This window comes from Rhineura floridana, chromosome 6 (genome assembly GCF_030035675.1).
Source record: "Rhineura floridana isolate rRhiFlo1 chromosome 6, rRhiFlo1.hap2, whole genome shotgun sequence".
NCBI classification, from domain to species: domain Eukaryota; kingdom Metazoa; phylum Chordata; class Lepidosauria; order Squamata; family Rhineuridae; genus Rhineura; species Rhineura floridana.
This window is the reverse complement of record NC_084485.1, coordinates 51,319,760-51,338,189: the sequence shown is the minus strand read 5'-3', so window position 1 is coordinate 51,338,189 and position 18,430 is coordinate 51,319,760. Positions and strand designations below refer to the sequence as shown.

The 18,430-nt window shown below is 41.0% G+C and overlaps 1 protein-coding gene across 4 annotated transcripts in view; it reads left to right on the top strand.

The window, feature by feature from the left end:
* LGR6 (leucine rich repeat containing G protein-coupled receptor 6) overlaps window positions 1-18,430 on the top strand; it is a 269,354-nt gene that overhangs the window by 163,599 nt on the left and 87,325 nt on the right. For all 4 annotated transcript variants that reach the window (XM_061631835.1, XM_061631837.1, XM_061631836.1 and 1 more), the window contains one exon: window positions 11,878-12,093. In XM_061631835.1, the coding sequence (XP_061487819.1) occupies window positions 11,878-12,093 (216 nt within the window). The remainder of the gene's footprint in view (window positions 1-11,877; window positions 12,094-18,430) is intronic.

The window sequence follows — 18,430 nt, the reverse complement described above, 5'->3', positions numbered from 1 at the left end:
AAGGTGTGGTTGTCCATGCGCTACTTGCCCATGGCCGGCTGTTGCCGGAAGTTACAAGACTGGAGAGTGGGTCCGTTCAAGGTGGAAGCGCAAATCAACCCAGTGGCTTATAGACTCAAGTTACCCCCCACTTTCAAGATGCATCCAGTGTTCCACCGGGCGCTGTTGACGCTGGAAGCTTCCCCCGACCCTCACCGGCCACAGTCGGAGCCAGCCCCTCCTCTTATAGTCATTGGAGAGGAGGAATACGAGGTAGAACAGATACTGGACTCGTGGAAGCGCAAAGGGCGCCTCCAATATCTGATTCATTGGAAAGGGTATGATCAGACTGAACGTTCATGGGAGTCAGTGGAGAACGTGCATGCACCAGAGTTGATGAGAGACTTCCATGAGGCTTATCCAGAGAAGTCCCGACCGAGGGGTTGGGGGAAGGGGATACCTGGAGGGGGGGATGATGTTGAGCCCAGGGGTGACGGACCCAGCGTCCTTCCCGAGGAAGGAGGGGGAAGGCATGAGTTTCAGAAGCCTCAGCTGTTAGGGAGCATGGACGATCCAGCTGTTGTTGAGTCTAACCCCGACCTTGGGGAAGAGAGTGAGTCGCCCACCCCACCAGTTCCCATGGCTGGTCCTGCCCCTCAATGGGACAGCGCTCAGCCCTCCAGCACTCCCACGGGACTGTTGGGGGATGCTCCTGAGAGAGCAGACACTCCTCCTTCACCAAGCAGTATCTTAGAGACGCCCAACGCTTCCCCGCCCTCCGCTCTACCGCCTGCCGATCAGGAACCTGTGCTTTCCGATGAGTCTTTGGAAGCTCGCCCCCCCTCACCGCGCTCATGATGTCGGGAGAAGCAGACTGGGCAGAAGGGGGCGTGTGTGCAACGGAGTGAGAGGTTACGCCCCAAGACCTCTCCTATTTGAGGCTACCGCGCCCGGAAGTGGGAGCTGAGTCAACTTTCTTCACAAGTTGCAGAACATGTCTAGAGTGCAGTTAGGGATTGGAGTGAGTTAGCATAGGGGTTTCTATGAGGCACACAGCCTTTGATGTATCCATTACTTTAATAAAACAAGAATTGATTGCACCCTCGTCTCCGACTGGTGGTTCTCGCTCTGAACTGGACAGGGTGGGTGTAAAACAAGATTGCAAGGGGAGGGTTTGCAAACATATAATCTAACCAAGGGGAGAGTTTTCAAACACATACAGGTATCAAGTAACCAGACCCACCCATCTAGACAGCAGGATCTACAATCAATCTAAATTTAAAGCAGCATGTTGATGACAAGCATGAAAAAATCCATATTGAGAAAAACTACATTTTTGTGCTAAAAATGGTTAGGTTTTTTTAAAAAAAGAGATGGAAGGATTTGTCATTTCCTTAGAGTCTTAGATCTGCCAGTTTAGAGATGGAAGGATCTGTCAGTTTCAGTTCTCTCAGTTTCTCATTTTTTCCAATCTTAAATTCAGTTCTCCACATTTCTGCAGCAATTTCTGCATGTGTTTTTTAAAAAACCTCAAGAAAATTCTCCAGCATTTTAATGTGAATTTCTCCTAATAAACACTTTTTGTAGGCAGATTTGACTAATGTATTCATTTTTGCAAGCAATGTCTTGCCATATTATACATTTTGTATCTTATTTTCACTCATATATTCATTTTTATGCACTCTACTTAAATATGCATTTTTCTAAACGTTATTTGGTTGTCGAACTGCATTGCAAAATTTGGTCAAGTGTGAATGTTGAAGGATGGCTTTATTTTGGTTCTCATGTTCTTTTGGAAAATGAATTTGATAGATTCAGCTTGAAATATGAACTGAATCAAATATCTCACCCATCCCTAAGTGCGTATGCAGCCTCAGTCATCCTCAACATACTGCTTTTAATCTTTATGTATTCTAGAGCCTGCCATCCACAAAAACAGGTGTGATTACTTGATATGTGTTTGAAAACCCTCCTCTTGATTAGGTTTTCCATGCCTTTTCCACACACAACACAATAAAGAAGTGGCAATTGCAATCTTGGTATGCATGCCGCCCGCCCACAATGCCATTGGGCAGATGTGGATACATCCCCCATTGCTGGGACTATCGTCATCTATTTTCAAATGAACACATGCTGGCGGGGGGAGATAATGCAGCAGAATCAATCTGCATTAGAGATGGGATCTGTTGGTCAATGCTGGTTCGAAAGCATTCCATTGACCTAACAGCCTGGTATCGATTGAAGTTTGTTCTTTGTCCACAAGCTGCTGCTTTTACTGAACTGTTTTTACCCTTGGAAAAAAATATTTTTAAAGGAAATATTTGTATTTTGAAAAGAAGTATCAACAAAGTAAAGGAAATATCGATACATTGAAGGAAATATCAATAACAGTATCATTAATATCAGTTTTTGATGCAATTTTTTTTTTAAAAAAATCATTTTCTGAAAATAGCTGCCAAAAATCACTACATAAAAATCTGATCTGCAACAACAGTGAATAAGTGAATCAATGGAAAATTTGGTACCAAATTCAAATGGGGCAGAATTCTAGCATATCCCTAATCTGCATTGTGGTTTTCTTTCGAGGATGAAATTAGTTTGTGAAAAGGCCTTTCAGAAGCATAAAATATGCAATAGGTCCACATTGTGGGTGGACTAGGTGGGAAAAGCAAGATCTCAGTGTGTATTGAATGTAGAATATAATATTATGGTATGTGTCTTAGTTTATTTATGAATTTATGAATATGCAACTGCAGCACAAGGAGACACTTCTGACATGCAGCAGATCCATTACCCTAAATCAGATTCCCAGAGAGAGGCATCTTGCACCACAAGGTGTGACTCCCAACTATAGGTTCTTCACACACCTCTGGGTTACATCATCCCTCAGCTGAGATAGGGAAAGGGGTCATGTTCCAGGTTCTAGTAGCCTCTCCCATTCAAAATCCTCAAGAAGGATCTCCAGCTATTTCTAAACCATTATCTATCATTGAGAAAACATCTACCAGTCATTTCGGCCATTGGCAAACAATTTGCCTGGCCATGATGTAGCATAATTGGCTGGTCAGCATTCACAACACTATTAGATGAAGTTATGAAGCACGGGTGCTTCATGTTTAGGAATATTTTTTCTTGAGAAAGATATTAAATATTAAGTGTGCTGACATTAAAGAATAATCTGCACAGTTTTTTATGGTTCGGATTTTCAGGAGGAGCAAAAATGTAGCATCCTTCTGTGAGGGAGGGAGGCAGCTCCCATTGGCAGCCACCATTCTCTGTTGGATTGCCCCAGAACAATATTATGTCTGGAATATTCTGTGAAAATAAAATGGTGACCACTACAAAAAATGGCCATGCATGCTATGGAACCTTATGGTAAGTCTAACCTTTCCATGTCACTGACCATATAAACAGGTTCAGAGTAATCAGACAAGAAAGCAAAAGGGCATCTTGTTGTTGTTATGTGCCTTCAAGTCGATTCCAACTTATGGCAACCCTATGAATCAGCGACCTCCAATAGCATCTGTCATGAACCACCCTGTTCAGATTTTGTAAGTTCAGGTCTGTGGCTTCTTTTATGGAATCAATCAATCTCTTACTGGGTCTTCCTCTTTTTCTACTCCCTTCTGTTTTCCCCAGCATTATTGTCTTTTCTAGTGAATATCTTCTCATTATGTGTCCAAAGTATCTAGAGAAGCAAAATTCTCTATCCCTCCATTAGCCTATTTTAAAGGACTCCTCACTGTAGTTTATTATAATTCTAAGCATACAGACTTTCCTATTGAAACCAGCATATGGGAACTGTTGTCAGTGTCCCTGCTGTACTGACACATCTACTGAATTTTACATATGGGGCCTATCAACCCAGCTGCACAGACACATCTACTGTATGGAGCATCTGGGACCAATCACCCATCTTCCCTGTTCTTTGGCTTGTTGCTAAGGGAAATGTAACAAGTCATGTACATAAGTGAGGGGGTTCAGGGTCATGGATCTTCCTATTCAAGGTTAATAAAAAGCACATTTGAGACTTTACCATATTGTTTGTATCCTTCAGTATAGGCACATCGGTCCTGTTACTGTTATTTACTCAAGGTCCTATAGCATTTTAAGACCTGCAGAGGAAGGTAGGAGAGCCTGAAAGAAAATGTTTTCTGTACTATGTGAGTTTTTCAGGGGGAGGCGGGAGATACAAAAGATTACATGAGAAACTTGTATTCTCTTGCAGTTCCTCTGTCTAACCACAAGACAGATGAGAAACATCATGAAAATTAATCTTCAATATGACATAAGCCTAAAAAAAAAGATGCACTATATATTTAATTTAATAATGGTGAAGCAGAGTAAACGAATGGCGTGGCTAGAATTTCCACTTTTCTTCCTGTCGGTATTCATGCGCTTTTAATAGCTGCATGGCAGGCAGAAAGTTGACAGATGAAGCTTTTCCTGGCATGGTGATGCACTGATGTGGAAAAGTGCCCCATGTGTAACCTGACAGAAAAAATATTGCAATCCTACCTATATGCTTGGGTAATGAGAGCAAAAATAAAATGGGAAATATTTTTTTTTCACCTGTCTGGGTTATACTGTTGGTCACCTGGGATTATTTGAAAACAAATTACTGCCTGGGCCATTTATCAAAATGTTGGTTTTATTTTATTTTAACTTTATATTTTACATTAACCTTTGAAATTAAGCACTTCTTGGGTTAAATTATAATTTAACCTATTTGATAAAAGATAGGTTCTTGGATGCTCATTACCCAAGCAGAGATTCCCACCATACTAGCTATAGTAAAGGTATGTGTGTGTAGATGAATCATGCTGGAGCCTTGGCCAACATTGTACATAGGAAGTTGTCTTAAACTGAGTCAGTCTTGCTCAGTATTGTCTATAGTCACTGGCAGCAGCTCTTCAGAGTTTCAGGCAGGGGTTCTCTTCCAGCCCTATCTGGAGATTGAACCAGAGATTGAACCTGGGACCTTTTACATACAAGACAGATGCTCTGCCATTGAGCTATGGTCCTTTCTCAAATTGTACACTGCATATGGATTAAGGTCAATCAATCTCGCTGTGAGATATTGTGTATCTTTTTGTGTAGCAGAGGTGCAATCAAGGATGCTTCCAGAGAGTTGTTTATTGTGAGATTGATACTCCTCATGCATGCACGTTTTTTGCAGTGTCCACATTATGCCATTGTCAACAATGTCCATACCCCCCCATCCCATTTAATTCAGAATTACCCGTACCCTGGTAAGTAATGACACTTGTTTCCAATGACCTGTTTGCAATATCTCAATGACTGGTTTGTTTGTAAATTAAACACCCAGTTAGAAGCACCCTTACTGGTCATATCACCGGTCACCACACATGCATTTAAATGAATAGGCAGGCAACTCCCCCAGCCTTTTGTTTTGGAACAGTTCAATGGCTTCTCCAGATACGAGCTTCCCAAAATCATGTGACTGAATGGAGTAGGCCATTAATTCCAACTGTGTTCCCCAAAAGCAGGAATGAATGCAGGGATATAGCTGCATAAGAACCTACATCCTCAAAGACATTTTTTCATATGTGTGAGTGAGTGAGTGAAATTAGGGGCCTATTCACACCACTGGAAATCAGCTCTACACATATGGTAAGTTTAATCACAGTGCAGGGAGTAAATTCAAGCCTGAACTGATTTAGACAAGCTTTCCCCTCACAAACTGGAGCAGAACCACTGTTTGAAAGGTTTTGCTGAACAGGAACTGTTATTGCACAGCTAGCAAGCCCCAGCGTACCTGCTTTTGGAGAGCACATACGGAATCCATAGTGGTAACCTATAATTAGTGATATGAATTCACTATGGTTAAAAACAATGTATGTTATGATAGAAGGGATTTCCTGTTGAGTAGAGATCACACAGACACTTAGGCTGCAATCCTAACTCAACTTCCCTGGGAGTAAGTCCCACTGAATTCAATAGGACTTCAGAGTAGGCATGGCCGGTACTGGTTCGAAAGCAATTCATCTACCTAACAGGCTGGTATCAATTTGAGTTTGTTCTTTGTCCACTAGCTGCTGCTTTTACCAATCTGCTCCCCCCCCCTTGGAAAAAATAGTGGTATTAATATCAATATTTTAAAAGAAAACATCAATACTTTGAGAGGAAATGTCAATAAATTACAGGAAATAGCAATAAATTGAAGGCAATATCTGTAAAAATATTGATATTAATATTTATATTTAGACAGATTTGTTTCTTAAAAATCCATTTTTGAAAATAGCCATGGAAAATCACTATATAAAAATCCAATCCACAATGATAGCAAATAAGCAAAATTAATGGAAAATTTGGTACCAAATCTGAATTGGGCGAAATTTGAGCACATCCCTACTTCTGAGTAGGCGTGGTTAGGATTGTACTGTAACACAGCAAAATGGTCAGTAAGCATCATATGATCAATGTCCAGTGATTTCAGCATTTACTTTCAAGAAAGCATGTTTTGGACTGATATCAGGGCAAGCTTTATCACAGAGCAATGTGAAGCAAAACTGGAAGCAGAGCAGTTTCTGATCTTTGTGTCCAGGATCAATTAGATCAATAAGGACCACTGGAAATGCCTAATGACTGTGACACTGATGAAGGCATAAGGACACAAATGTTCTCCTGTGTGCCTTTTTATCCCCCAAATCAAAGCTTTTTGTCAAAAGCAGCCTTAGTCTGTGTACACTCTCCTATTTACTCTGCATTCAATGTACTCCCACCACTGGTTTGGGAACACATAACGTTAGCCACAATCCATATCTAACCTGTCTCTGTCCTGTTGTTTCTTACAAAATACTGTGTTTTGATGCATTTCCTCCAAAATCAGCTTTGATCCAAAATTATAAAAAGACCTAAATGTGCTTTAAGTCAATAATGCGTACACAGCCTTAACCCAAGCCTTGAAGGAAATGTCCCCAAACTGCCAAAGTTTGTTTTCAGTTTGGAAATCTATGGTTTGCTATAATAATTACCACATACAAACAAATATTCCACTATTAAGGCTGCAGTAGGTGGAGGAAATAAGAGATTTGAATCAAAACTTCAGAGATTTAAGATATTACTACCTCTTGCCTGTAAGTCTTTAGCCTTTCTTCACAGGGTTTTGTCCTTCTTCCCCCATACAGAAGAGCAAAGGTGATCAACTGCCCTCTCCACACAAACTCCCACATCCATAATACATTTTCTTCTTTAAAAAAGAATACACAGAGACATATACATACATACATACATACATACACACAGACATACGTACATACCAGCACCCACGAGGAAGGATTGCAGGGCAGCTTACAAAAATTAAAACAAATACAGAATGTTGAACTCCGTTTTGAGAGTGTTCAAGTACTTATTTATTTATTTATTTATTTTGTATCCCACCCTTCCTCCCAGCAGGAGCCCAGGGCGGCAAACAAAGCACTAAAACACTTTAAAACATAATAAAAACAGATCTTAAAATACATTAAAACAAGACAGCATTAAAAACATTTTAAAAAAACAACTTTAAAAAAGGGTTAAAATATTATTAAAAAACATATTAAACAATTCAGTACTTTTTCTAGTTAAACATCTTCTGTCCCTACATGCACGATACCTTTCCCAGGATCTATTTTGTTTTGTGCTCTCCTGCTGCCTCCCCAGCTTTATCCCACATTCCATTACAACCGAAATAGCAAAAAGTATTTACTTTTGCCCCATTAAGCTTCTGGCAAATTTTGTTGCATTGTCTTTCCCATTACCGTGATATTTTCCTCACTTTCCTGATTACACTGATTTGGAAGTTCAACAGATTCTAGCTACCCCAGTGAAATGCAAAGATCCTTCTTTTTGCCTGGTCCTACCATTAGCCAAGGTGTAGCAACTGCCTCAGGTGATAGATGCTGGGGGGCAACAGTGACAGTTCACTGGCTATTCCCCTGTGCTGGAGAACAGACTTATGTATGCTATGCAGCCTGGCTTGGGCCCTCTAAACTAACCCATCCCACTGCCAGTATTGAAGTAAGCTTCAATGGCCAGGCTAGTCAGCTTCTGTATGTGGAAGGAGGGGGGCATCTTCACCTCAGGGAGCAAAATGCCTTGGGTCAGCCCTGCTGCCTATGGTCCTTTGTGAGTTACTGCTGGTTGCCTCTCGAGGTGCACCTCAGTGATGCTAGGCTGACCACTTGCTAAAGAACAAGTGTGAGGTTCAAAAAGATCCATGAGGGGGGAAAGCCTTGATTATGTCCATTGGCAAGGAAAACTGACTAGCACGTACAGTTGTCACAATCTAACTCATTCATTGACTCTAATTGATCCTTATGGATTCCCTAGCAAGGTTGGAGAAGCAGCTGCAGAAGAGCAGGAGGGGGGGGTGCGCAAGCCTGAGGTTCACTGTGGCTCATTCTGATAATGCTCTACTATGATTTAGTGTTATGTCTGAACTGCTCAGATTTCCTCCATATGGTGTTAACATCCCATTGTGGAAATAATGCTTGTGATAGAAACTGCAGCAGGATCCGAGAAACACAGAAGAATCAAAAATTGAAACGTCTGTGTGGAAATGGAGCAAGCTGGCACTGGCCTTCTCTGTCTCCTAATCTGCCCAATTATCCCAGGTATAAACCATAATAGAAAGTGCTTAAGAAGCCATAATCACACAGTGCAGAAAGAGGGGAGCCGTGTGGTTGCTTTTTTGTTTTGCTTAATTGATATAATTAGCACCTTCTTGGTGCCAAGGGAGCTGAGTTTTATATTTGCTCCATCTCTTCCTTAAGAGCAGTTGCATTTGGAAGCAATAGCATTTAGGAGCTTGAACTCTCCTGCATGTTTTTATGACAATCCAACTTTATTTCAGCAAGCAAGCCATGACACCAGGCTGGTTCTGGAAGCCAGATTTCAGTTTATTTATATCTGTCAATGTTATTGTTTCCACTCCCACCTTCCCTTTGTGGTAAAGGTTTCAGGGCAGCTTTATTGGTTCAGTTTTTCTTTTGACTAACGGAACGCTGGAGAATTCTGGTGTGTCTTATAATCATTGTTTATTTATAAATACACAGATTAAGCCAGTGGCAGCTGGTGGCTCCATGTTACTGGGGCAGCGGAATCCACTCTGGGTATTAATCTGAACTTTCACGGAGCTGTCCAAGGAGCTTCAGCACCTTGAAAATTTGGACTAAAACCCAGAGCGGATTCCATTGCCCCGCTGATATGGCGCCACCAGCTGCCACTGGATTGGGCAGGTAACAAGCCAGTAGGCCCCTGTAGGTGGTGCTTGTTCCAAAACTTCAGTTCCTAAGCAACAACAGCACCTCTCAATTCCAAGCCTGACTCTCCAGCCAACCCCTGGAATTTAGAAATTTTTCTCCCCGTGTCCTAGCCAAATGCAAATTGTTTCTTTTCCAGATCAACTAACAATCCACACTCAGGACTGGCCCAACCAGTTGCACAGCCTTTCTGCTCTTCAGATAAGTGTGAGCTGCCCATTCAAATGTCTGAAGCAATCTGGTTGTCCATTTGTTGTTAGCGCCCAAGTCATGTCAAAAGCAAAAGAGTCGTGTTGAAAAATAAAAGGGCAGGATAGCCCATATTATCATTGGCTTTTAGGGGGCTCATCTAGCTCGAAGAACCCTGCTGTAAAATATCATCTGGCTTATGTAATCATACACTTTGGGTGTTCAGATAAAAATAAGTCTGATACAGCTTTCTCTGAAACCGTAAGGCAGGTATTAGGAGCCTCATTGAGGTTGTCTTATAAAGGCATATCTAAATGCTTTGTTTATTTAATATTGGAAACGGCATGATTCTTTGGATTATAACATGTAATTGACATGATTCCATTATACCTAGGGATCTTCCAAGTACCCAAACCTCCAAATGATGCAAGTGGGGGGAGCAGAAATACTATATTAGCACTCTGTGCTAGAACTAGCCATTGTCACAGGCTGACTACTGGTCCAAGCAGATATCCGGCAAGACTTTTAATGGTGGTTGTGCTAAGAAACAGATTTTCCCCTAGAGAATTCCCAAAGTGACATGTATATGGGGCAAGAGAAAGCAAACCTACAAAGTACTTTACAACAAACTGGCATGATGAGGATAAAATATTTCCCATTGGCTTTGTTTATTTTTGCTTCAGTTCCCTTTATGATGTAGCTATTAGTCCCACTGCAAGTTGTTACTAAATACCTATCTCTATGGATCAGTTTTCCAAAGCAACTTGTTCTACCTTGTCTTCTCTACACTTTAATGGATATGGGGTGGGGCAGATCTTGCAGGAGCCAGGACCTCATTTGCAACTCAAACACATATGAGAAAATAGCAGATCACAGAGCAGGAAAACCAGCATCTGCAAGGAATGTTGTATCTGTATCTGTTGTGTAGAGGGGAGGGATGGGTGTTCAGTTCACATCTGAAGGCGAACCCGCCTTGTTTGCATTTTCCAAAACCATATGTGAACTGAAACATAGCCATCCTTTGAAATCACACTGCTCCAAATTATGCAGTGCATTTCTCCAACCAAATGAAGTGTACAAAAATGCATATGCAAGGGTAAAGTTTGCATTGAAATGCATATATCAGTGAAAATACATTATATTAGGCAAAATTGCTTTGCAAAAATGTGTATATTAGGCAAAATTTCATACTAATATGTGTAGAAATTTAGGAGAAATTTGCGCTAAAATTCTGATGAATTTTCATGAGGAAAATGAAATGCTGTGAAATGTGGAGAACTAAATTTAAGCCTGGAAAAATGAGAAACTGAAAGAAACTGAATTTGACAGATTCATCAGTCCCTAGTAGAGGAGAAAGCTTATTTCACTTAATAACACACATGGCAATGTTCATGGAGAGTTACAGCAGAACAATTCTTAAGAGCACAGCCTTGCTTCCTATAAATCAATTCTTTTTACTCTCAGTACTCTGTACATCTCTTCAGTATGCAAGGAGAGCTTCTTCAGCCATTCCTGACTAGTTTAAAGCATTCCAACTGGTCCGGTCTTGGTGACTATTTGGATATTGTAGGGCAAGAGTAGACAATGTGGGGCCTCCAGATGTTGTTGGACTACAACTGTCAGCAGTTGCAACCATCATTGCCAGGTCGGGGATGATGGAGCTGAACCATTTGAAAGGCACCATGTTGATTATCTGCTATGATTTTATTTAAAAACACCGTCATATTTTTAGCCCTGGTACAAAGGGCCTCTGGAGGACAGGCTGGATCAGAGAGGTGTAACATTTTGAAAGTCTCTAGAAATGATTGTTTTGTCCCAAATTACCCAGAATTCCTCTCAATTTACTAACTCCTGTTTTTGTCCTGAAGTAATCTAACTGCACTGCTCCTTTATACTGTAATTCTGAATAAAATCCCAGACACCTTGCAAAGAGAGAAGACCAGCTAATCAGTTGTCTGAATGCTGGAATAAGGGGAGATGAATTCTGCATATCCCCTCGTCCATGGTGCTTCCACTGAGATGCTTTTTCCTTGAGTTGCTTTGGGTTTGGAGGACTGGAGCAGAATTGCCCTAGAAGACCTGCATTGCTAGATGTGTGGGATCAGGACAGCCATGCAATGTGATTTCATTGGGATCCACCACCTATGCAGAACAGTGTTATCAAAGGAATTTTCATGCCCCACCATTCCTGAGGTATAAGCCTCACAGCTTCCCTTTCCATTTTCTATCAGGAGGCACAGATAGTCTCTCAAAAGAAGCAAGAACACTCAATAATTTGCAAATGTCAGTCTTGCTTCTGGAGCCTCTGTACAGGCCATTGATGCTGCAGTGACTTGCTCAAGGTTTTGGCCATCTAATGATAATCAGCAGAACATTTTCTGCACTGTGTACACAATGCAATGCTGGGTTTGGGTCTGACTGGTTGTCTCTTTCTCTCCTTTAGACGCCTGGATGCCAATTTGATCTCTGTGGTACCGGAGAGGAGCTTTGAAGGGCTGCCTTCCTTACGCCACCTTTGGCTGGATGATAATGCTTTGACCGAGATCCCTGTTAAAGCACTCAATAACTTGCCATCTCTGCAGGCCATGACATTGGCACTCAATCAAATCTGGCACATTCCTGACTATGCCTTCCAGAATCTCACCAGCCTTGTGGTACTGTAAGTGTTCCATTTTACTTTACTTTACTTTACTTTACTTTACTTTACTTTACTTTCTTTCTTTCTTTCTTTCTTTCTTTCTTTCTTTCTTTCTTTCTTTCTTTCTTTCTTTCTTTCTTTCTTTCTTTCTTTCTTTCTTTCTTTCTTTCTTTCTTTCTGAGGAAGCCTTTTCTCATAACACCATGTACTGAGTGGACACGCAGAAGATGTTTCTCTTTTGACAGTGTTTCTTAAAAGGAAATCCCCTCAATCCACATAAGATCACAAAGGCATGGTTTTAGAAGTTTCAGGCAATTTTGAATGTAAAGCTGTCTCCCACAGTATACTACACCAAATTAAGCCAACAATATTAGTTCCAGTAACCATCCGTTTCCAGATGGGACATATTTATTTCACAAGCAAGTAAGAAAGAATAAACATTCTCCAATCAGTAATTACATCATAGACTGAGACCTTTACAACAGTTTAGTAAGTGGCATTTGTTGCATTATCAGAAGTAGCCAGTGTGGTGCCCTCCAGATAATGTTGGACTACAACTCTAACATCCCTGACCATTGGCTCTTCTGGCTGGGGCTGATGGGAGCTGGAATCCATCAACATCTGGAGGGACCCATGTTGGCTACCCCAGCATTAACTAATAGCTTATAGGTTTGTTCATCTTCCAAACTAGAAGGTTATGTTTGTAAATTGGTTAGCCGTTTATTGTTTGGTGTTGATTAGTAAGTTTTGCCTGTGATTACCAATAACCCTAGAACTATTATGATTTTTGGGAGATAACAGGACTGAAGCAGCTATTTCCACTGTGGAAATACGCATTGTTTGTGGTTATGGCTACACTGTTAAAACATCATCAGGAAATTAATGCTGATCCTAATTGGGAAAAGAAAATTTGCTAAACTGTTTCTGCATTGACTTCAGCTGCCTGGACAAAATACAACAGGTTGTTTGAGAGAAACACTTAGAAAAAGTTGGGGAAATTCAAATAAGCAGTTTATTTTCACAAGCTCCTGAGGGACTCATTGTGTAAGGCCCTTCAAGGTACATAGAATAAACAATGATACACACTATTCCTATTGATGCCAGGAACAAGAGAAAAGTAGTAGTGTGGTGTTAAACCATGTACCTCGAGCCTTATACTCTCTTGCACTGAAAGCCCTACAAATGTGGGGGGGGGGAGAGAGAAACATCCTTCCCAGGGGCCCATACAAATGGCTAAATGTTACCATTCCTTGGGGGAACACTAAGAGCCAGTTTGGTGTATTGCCTAGAGTTTTGGCCTTGGTGTGGCTACACTTGGAGACAAATTCCCACTCAGCCAGGAAGTTAATTGGGTGACCTTGGGCCATGTTTAACCTACCTCAATTAGCGTTCTTCTGAGGATAAATTATAAAACTTAAGATAGAGAAAGAATAGTACAAAATTTTGAAAAGGGTAGTACATTTTAAATCTTAAAACTGCAATTCAGCAAAAATGGACATATAATAAATTTTAAAATAATATTTTAAATAATAAATGTTACTTAAAATAAAATAGTTTTAAAGGGTTTTAGCTAATAACTGACTGACAGATATTCAGAATGTGTGGTTGGGTATTGGATATATGAGAGATTGCCTTATACCAACTCAGTCCAATGATCAATCTCACTGAGAATGGTTGCCTGTTACTGGCAGTAGTATCAGGGTCTCAAGAAAGGATCTTCTCCAGTCTTGCCACCCAGTGTGTGGGGGGGTGCTCATTGGGATTGGTAGGGTGGGATGCAGAGAGACTGACAGTAGTTGGAGCCAGAGTTAATGACTGGCAGAGACAGAGCCACAAATTCTACTTTTGTCCCCATCTTCCTACCTGCTAAGGTCTACAAGGGCAACACTGAGACTAAAGAGGAGGAAGGTGACAGCTGGTGCCACTCATGAAGGCAGGCAGGTCAGGGCTGGCTGGAGACAGTTTGAGGTTGGTGGAGCAGTGCCCCATTTGCCCTAATGAACCAGCCTACATGGCTGCTATCTAAAATCCTTCAACTAGATAGGCTACAGATGGAATATGGCCTAAATACACCTAACACACGTGCTCTTCTGCTGAGCTGTGGCCCTTCTCAGGTCATACTGAATTGTACTCTGTTTGTGAACCTTTCCATCCTCTGTCAAAAGAGTCTTTATTTGGTGGGTAAGAGACACAGTGTGTGTATGAATTTTTATTATTTTTATTGTTTTTAATTTACAGTTGCTTCTATCCACTTATTTTGAGTTTAGGACATTGATATTTTGCAGTTTTATAAATTGATCCATGTAGCATATCTATATTCATTTTCTTGCTTTTAAAGTATTCCTCATTAGTGAACGGTGTGAGTGAGTGTGTGTGTGTGATCATTGGGTTTATGGGATTATATTGGTATTATCTTTAAATCAGCCAATATATATGATTATTTCATGTTTTTGTTACCTGGGAGCAAATTCAACTGAACTCAATGGAGCTCGCTTCTGAGCTGAGATTTAACCAATCTCCAATATGGTTTTAATCAGTGTTTTAAATTACCAAGATAAAGGCAAGCTTCTCCTCAAATATTTCCTAAACAATGGTGCAAGTTTGAATTCTAATCCATGTTAATTTACAACAGTGTATTATTTATACTGTTGTATTATCCTATAGCCAGGCCTTGCACTTATTTGTTGCACTGTAAACATTTTACTCATTTGAAATGTGGTGTTGGAAGAGAGCTTTGCGCATACCATGGACTGCAAAAAAGACAAATAATTGGATGTTAGAACAAATTAAACCAGAACTATCACTAGAAGCTAAAATGATGAAATTGAAGTTATCATACTTTGGACACATAATGAGAAGACATGATTCATTAGAAAAGATAATAATGCTGGAAAAAACAGAAGGGAGGAGAAAAAGAGGAAGGCCAAACAAGAGATGGATTGATTCCATAAAGGAAGCCACAGACCTGAACTGACAAGATCTGAACAGGGTGGTTCATGACTGATGCTCTTGGAGGTCGACAGATGCTCTTGGAGGTCGCTGATTCATAGGGTTGCCATAAGTCATAGTCGACTTGAAGGCACATTAACAACAACAAACATTTTACATGCTTTCATTTTTTACCTATAGAGGGAGTGTCTGCCTTGACCCATCCCTGCTCTCACAAAACAAAGTAGGAAATAAAATTAAATGTCCATGACTGCTAGATCCAAGTAAGGTCTGATAGTTATAAGCAAGACTAGAGCAGTTTCTTTTCATCAAGTGAATGAAATGTGTGTGTTTTGCCAGTAGTGTATGAATATTCATACTTGACAAATATCCAAATTACTTCTCCTTTTACATACAGAAACCCTCCTTTAACTCAATGAATCTGGCAGATGCATTGGTTCTATTGAGAGCCTAACTGTACGGTTAACATGCTTATATTCCAATTATTGGATTTTAGTGTAGATATTCTTGAAGAGAAACTTGTAGGGTTTTTTAAAAAAAAAATCCAATTTTAAAATTAAATATAAATTTTGATCTACTCTGTTTTCTAAATTACCAATAAAATTAATAGAAAAAAGATATATCCCATGCAGTAGCTGCCCATTCTCCCTGTTATATGCAACCAGAAAGGCAGGTAATATGCCTTTACTCCAAAGACACTCATGATGAGTAGCAATGGCATGCGTTGGCTGGTGCTGCTTCAAAAGCATTCTGTTGACCTAACAGGTGGTATTGATTTGAGTTTGTTCTTTATCCACTGTCAGTTGTTTTTACTGGTCCAATTTTTTTCTTCCCAAAAATATCAATATTAATATTGACAGTTTGACAGGAAAATCAATATCTTGAAAGGACAGTGGCTTTGCCTCCTCCTCCTCCTCCTCTGTGACTGAGGCTGGTCAGTTTTCACATTAGCGAGCAGAGACTAGCTGTTTTCCTTCTGGGAAAGAGGAAAGCAGCTTTCAGTGCCCTCTATCCTTTACTATCCTATCTGCCCCTCAGTCCATCCAGCCATCACGTCCCTCTCCTTCCACCTGTCTGCCTGTCCATCCCTCCATCCTCTTGCCACCCAGCAACCCTGCTTCTCCCTCCCCTTCCCTTCCTTCCATTGCTGGTACCAGCTGGCCCGTATGCTGCCTGGGGTGTGTGCCTCCGCTGCCTGCAATGCAGCCACTTGCTGCTGCCAACCACCTGCTGTGCTCCCTCCCTGCCGAATGCAGTTCACATACAGGTGCACACACACTCACATACATGCTCACTCACTCACACAGCAAAGTAAGCTGATCACTTCAGCTTAGATACAATGTGGTAAAAATCCTGTGTCAGGAAAAGCTGCGGAAGTTCACGGGTTTCAGGCTCAGTCCACAAAGACAGTGGACCTGCAAATTATCAGAGAGTCCAATGCCAATTTCAATTTCATCAGAATCCTTGCCCATCCCTAATGATGATGATTGCAAATCAAAGTACTGCAGTCTTATTACCTGTGTAAACAGTGGAGGACCAGCATAAAGTTAAGCCTTCAATGATGCTGCCTTACCAGGATGGGGTATTCTAATTATGCAGGAGCTGCCAGCATGGAGGAGTGACAACAGAGCTTACCTGGACTCCTGGCATGGGTTTTCCTACACCTTACCGGGAGGGGAAGGTATGAGTTGACAGGGAGGTTGGCAAGAGTCAAACACGCTGGTGGAGCTAATGCAACACTCCACCAGTGCATTTGCACAGTACTGACTGCCCCACCACCTCCCATCTCCCCTCTCTCCTGGTAAACTCCAGGAAATTGCTGCTGCCCCTCCCCATCAACTGTTCTAGTATATATGAACACTCTTCTCCCACAATAATTTCTCCATTTACATCTAGGCCTTTTTCCAAAGGGAATTTTCTCTAGAACATCATCAATACCTTTTCCAAAGGAAGAAAATAATGAATGCCTTCTTATTTCTAGCCCATGGCACATTACGTTCTAAAGACACAGAGGTCTTCTGCATATTATATGCATCACATGAAGAGCACTGAAAACAACCCCTATAGTCAGTAACATCTAAATCCATTCATCATGTGGTTTTATCCAGACAACATTGAGAGGTTATATGCCAGTGCTAGGTACAGCCATGAATGTACAGCACTGCCATGGAACCTCTCCATACAATTCAAGCAATTCATGTGCTGAGCGATTCTAGATGTTCCTGCCCTAGTATGACACAGTGACCACATGAAATCAGCTTCTAGGGTCCTCCACAATAAGAAAGTAATTATTTGTTTACTTATTTATTTGCAGATTTAAGTAAACTACAGTGTATTTATTTAAGAGCTAAACCTAAACTCAGTGAATTAAAAACAATGAAACTGTTTCTACAACTACACAGTTATTATTTCATGAAATGGCTTCATCACACTTGAGGAGAATCCTTCTTCAGCAATCTAATATGTAGATTAGCTTTCTGAGGGAAGAAATACAATTTCTGTAAACCTGTCCACAGGATCTCCTTGGATGAATTTCTGTAACTTGCAAGATCCTTTCCCTAAAAATATATATGAAAAATAAGTGCGAGCATGTGTGTTACTGTTGTGAGCCGAGCCAGACATTACTTTTAATACATGGTTAGAAACTATGTCTGGATTTAAAACATTTTTAATTCCAGGTATTGTGAGGTCCAGTTTTCATAGGGATCACAGAGTCCCAATGGGGGCAGGCTGAGTTTAACTTATATTCAATGTGGTAAAATATGGTGTCAGGAAAAGCAGTGGAAGTTTGTGGGTGTCAGGATTGGTTCACAAAGATAGTGGACATGCGAACTATCAGGGAGTCCAATGCCAGTTCTGATTTCATCAAAATCCTTGCCAATCCCTGATGATGCACCTCCCTTCCTTACTCTGCAGCCCCAATTTAAACTCCCCACACACTCATTATTAAGTTTTTAACAAACATGATTGCTTACCATTACCACACATGAAAAGTACCATCTGATTTGGCCCTGTTGTTCTTGGTGTATGTGTAAGAGAGTGAGTTAAGAAACAGGCATGTGGAGGCAGAAGGAGGGCTTGTCACTGCCATAAACTTTCTAATCTGGGAGCTAATGAAATAGCCAGCTTTGGGAGGGGGCCAAAGAACAGCTGTGGAGGGGTACTGGGGAAGATGTCATTTACAGCCTGATTAATACTTCTGGATACCCCTGATCAGCAGTTTCAGAGCTAAGGACATGACCTTCCCAGGTGCAGCAATGTGCTTTCCTGCTGCGCACACCTTGGGCCTCTGGGAGTTACATGGCTGATCATCCGCTGATGGCGGAAAGAGCCAACATGAAAATATACAAGCTTCAATCTGGAACAAGTTAGGGGCATCAGCCTCTGCTAATAAATTATATCCCCACTA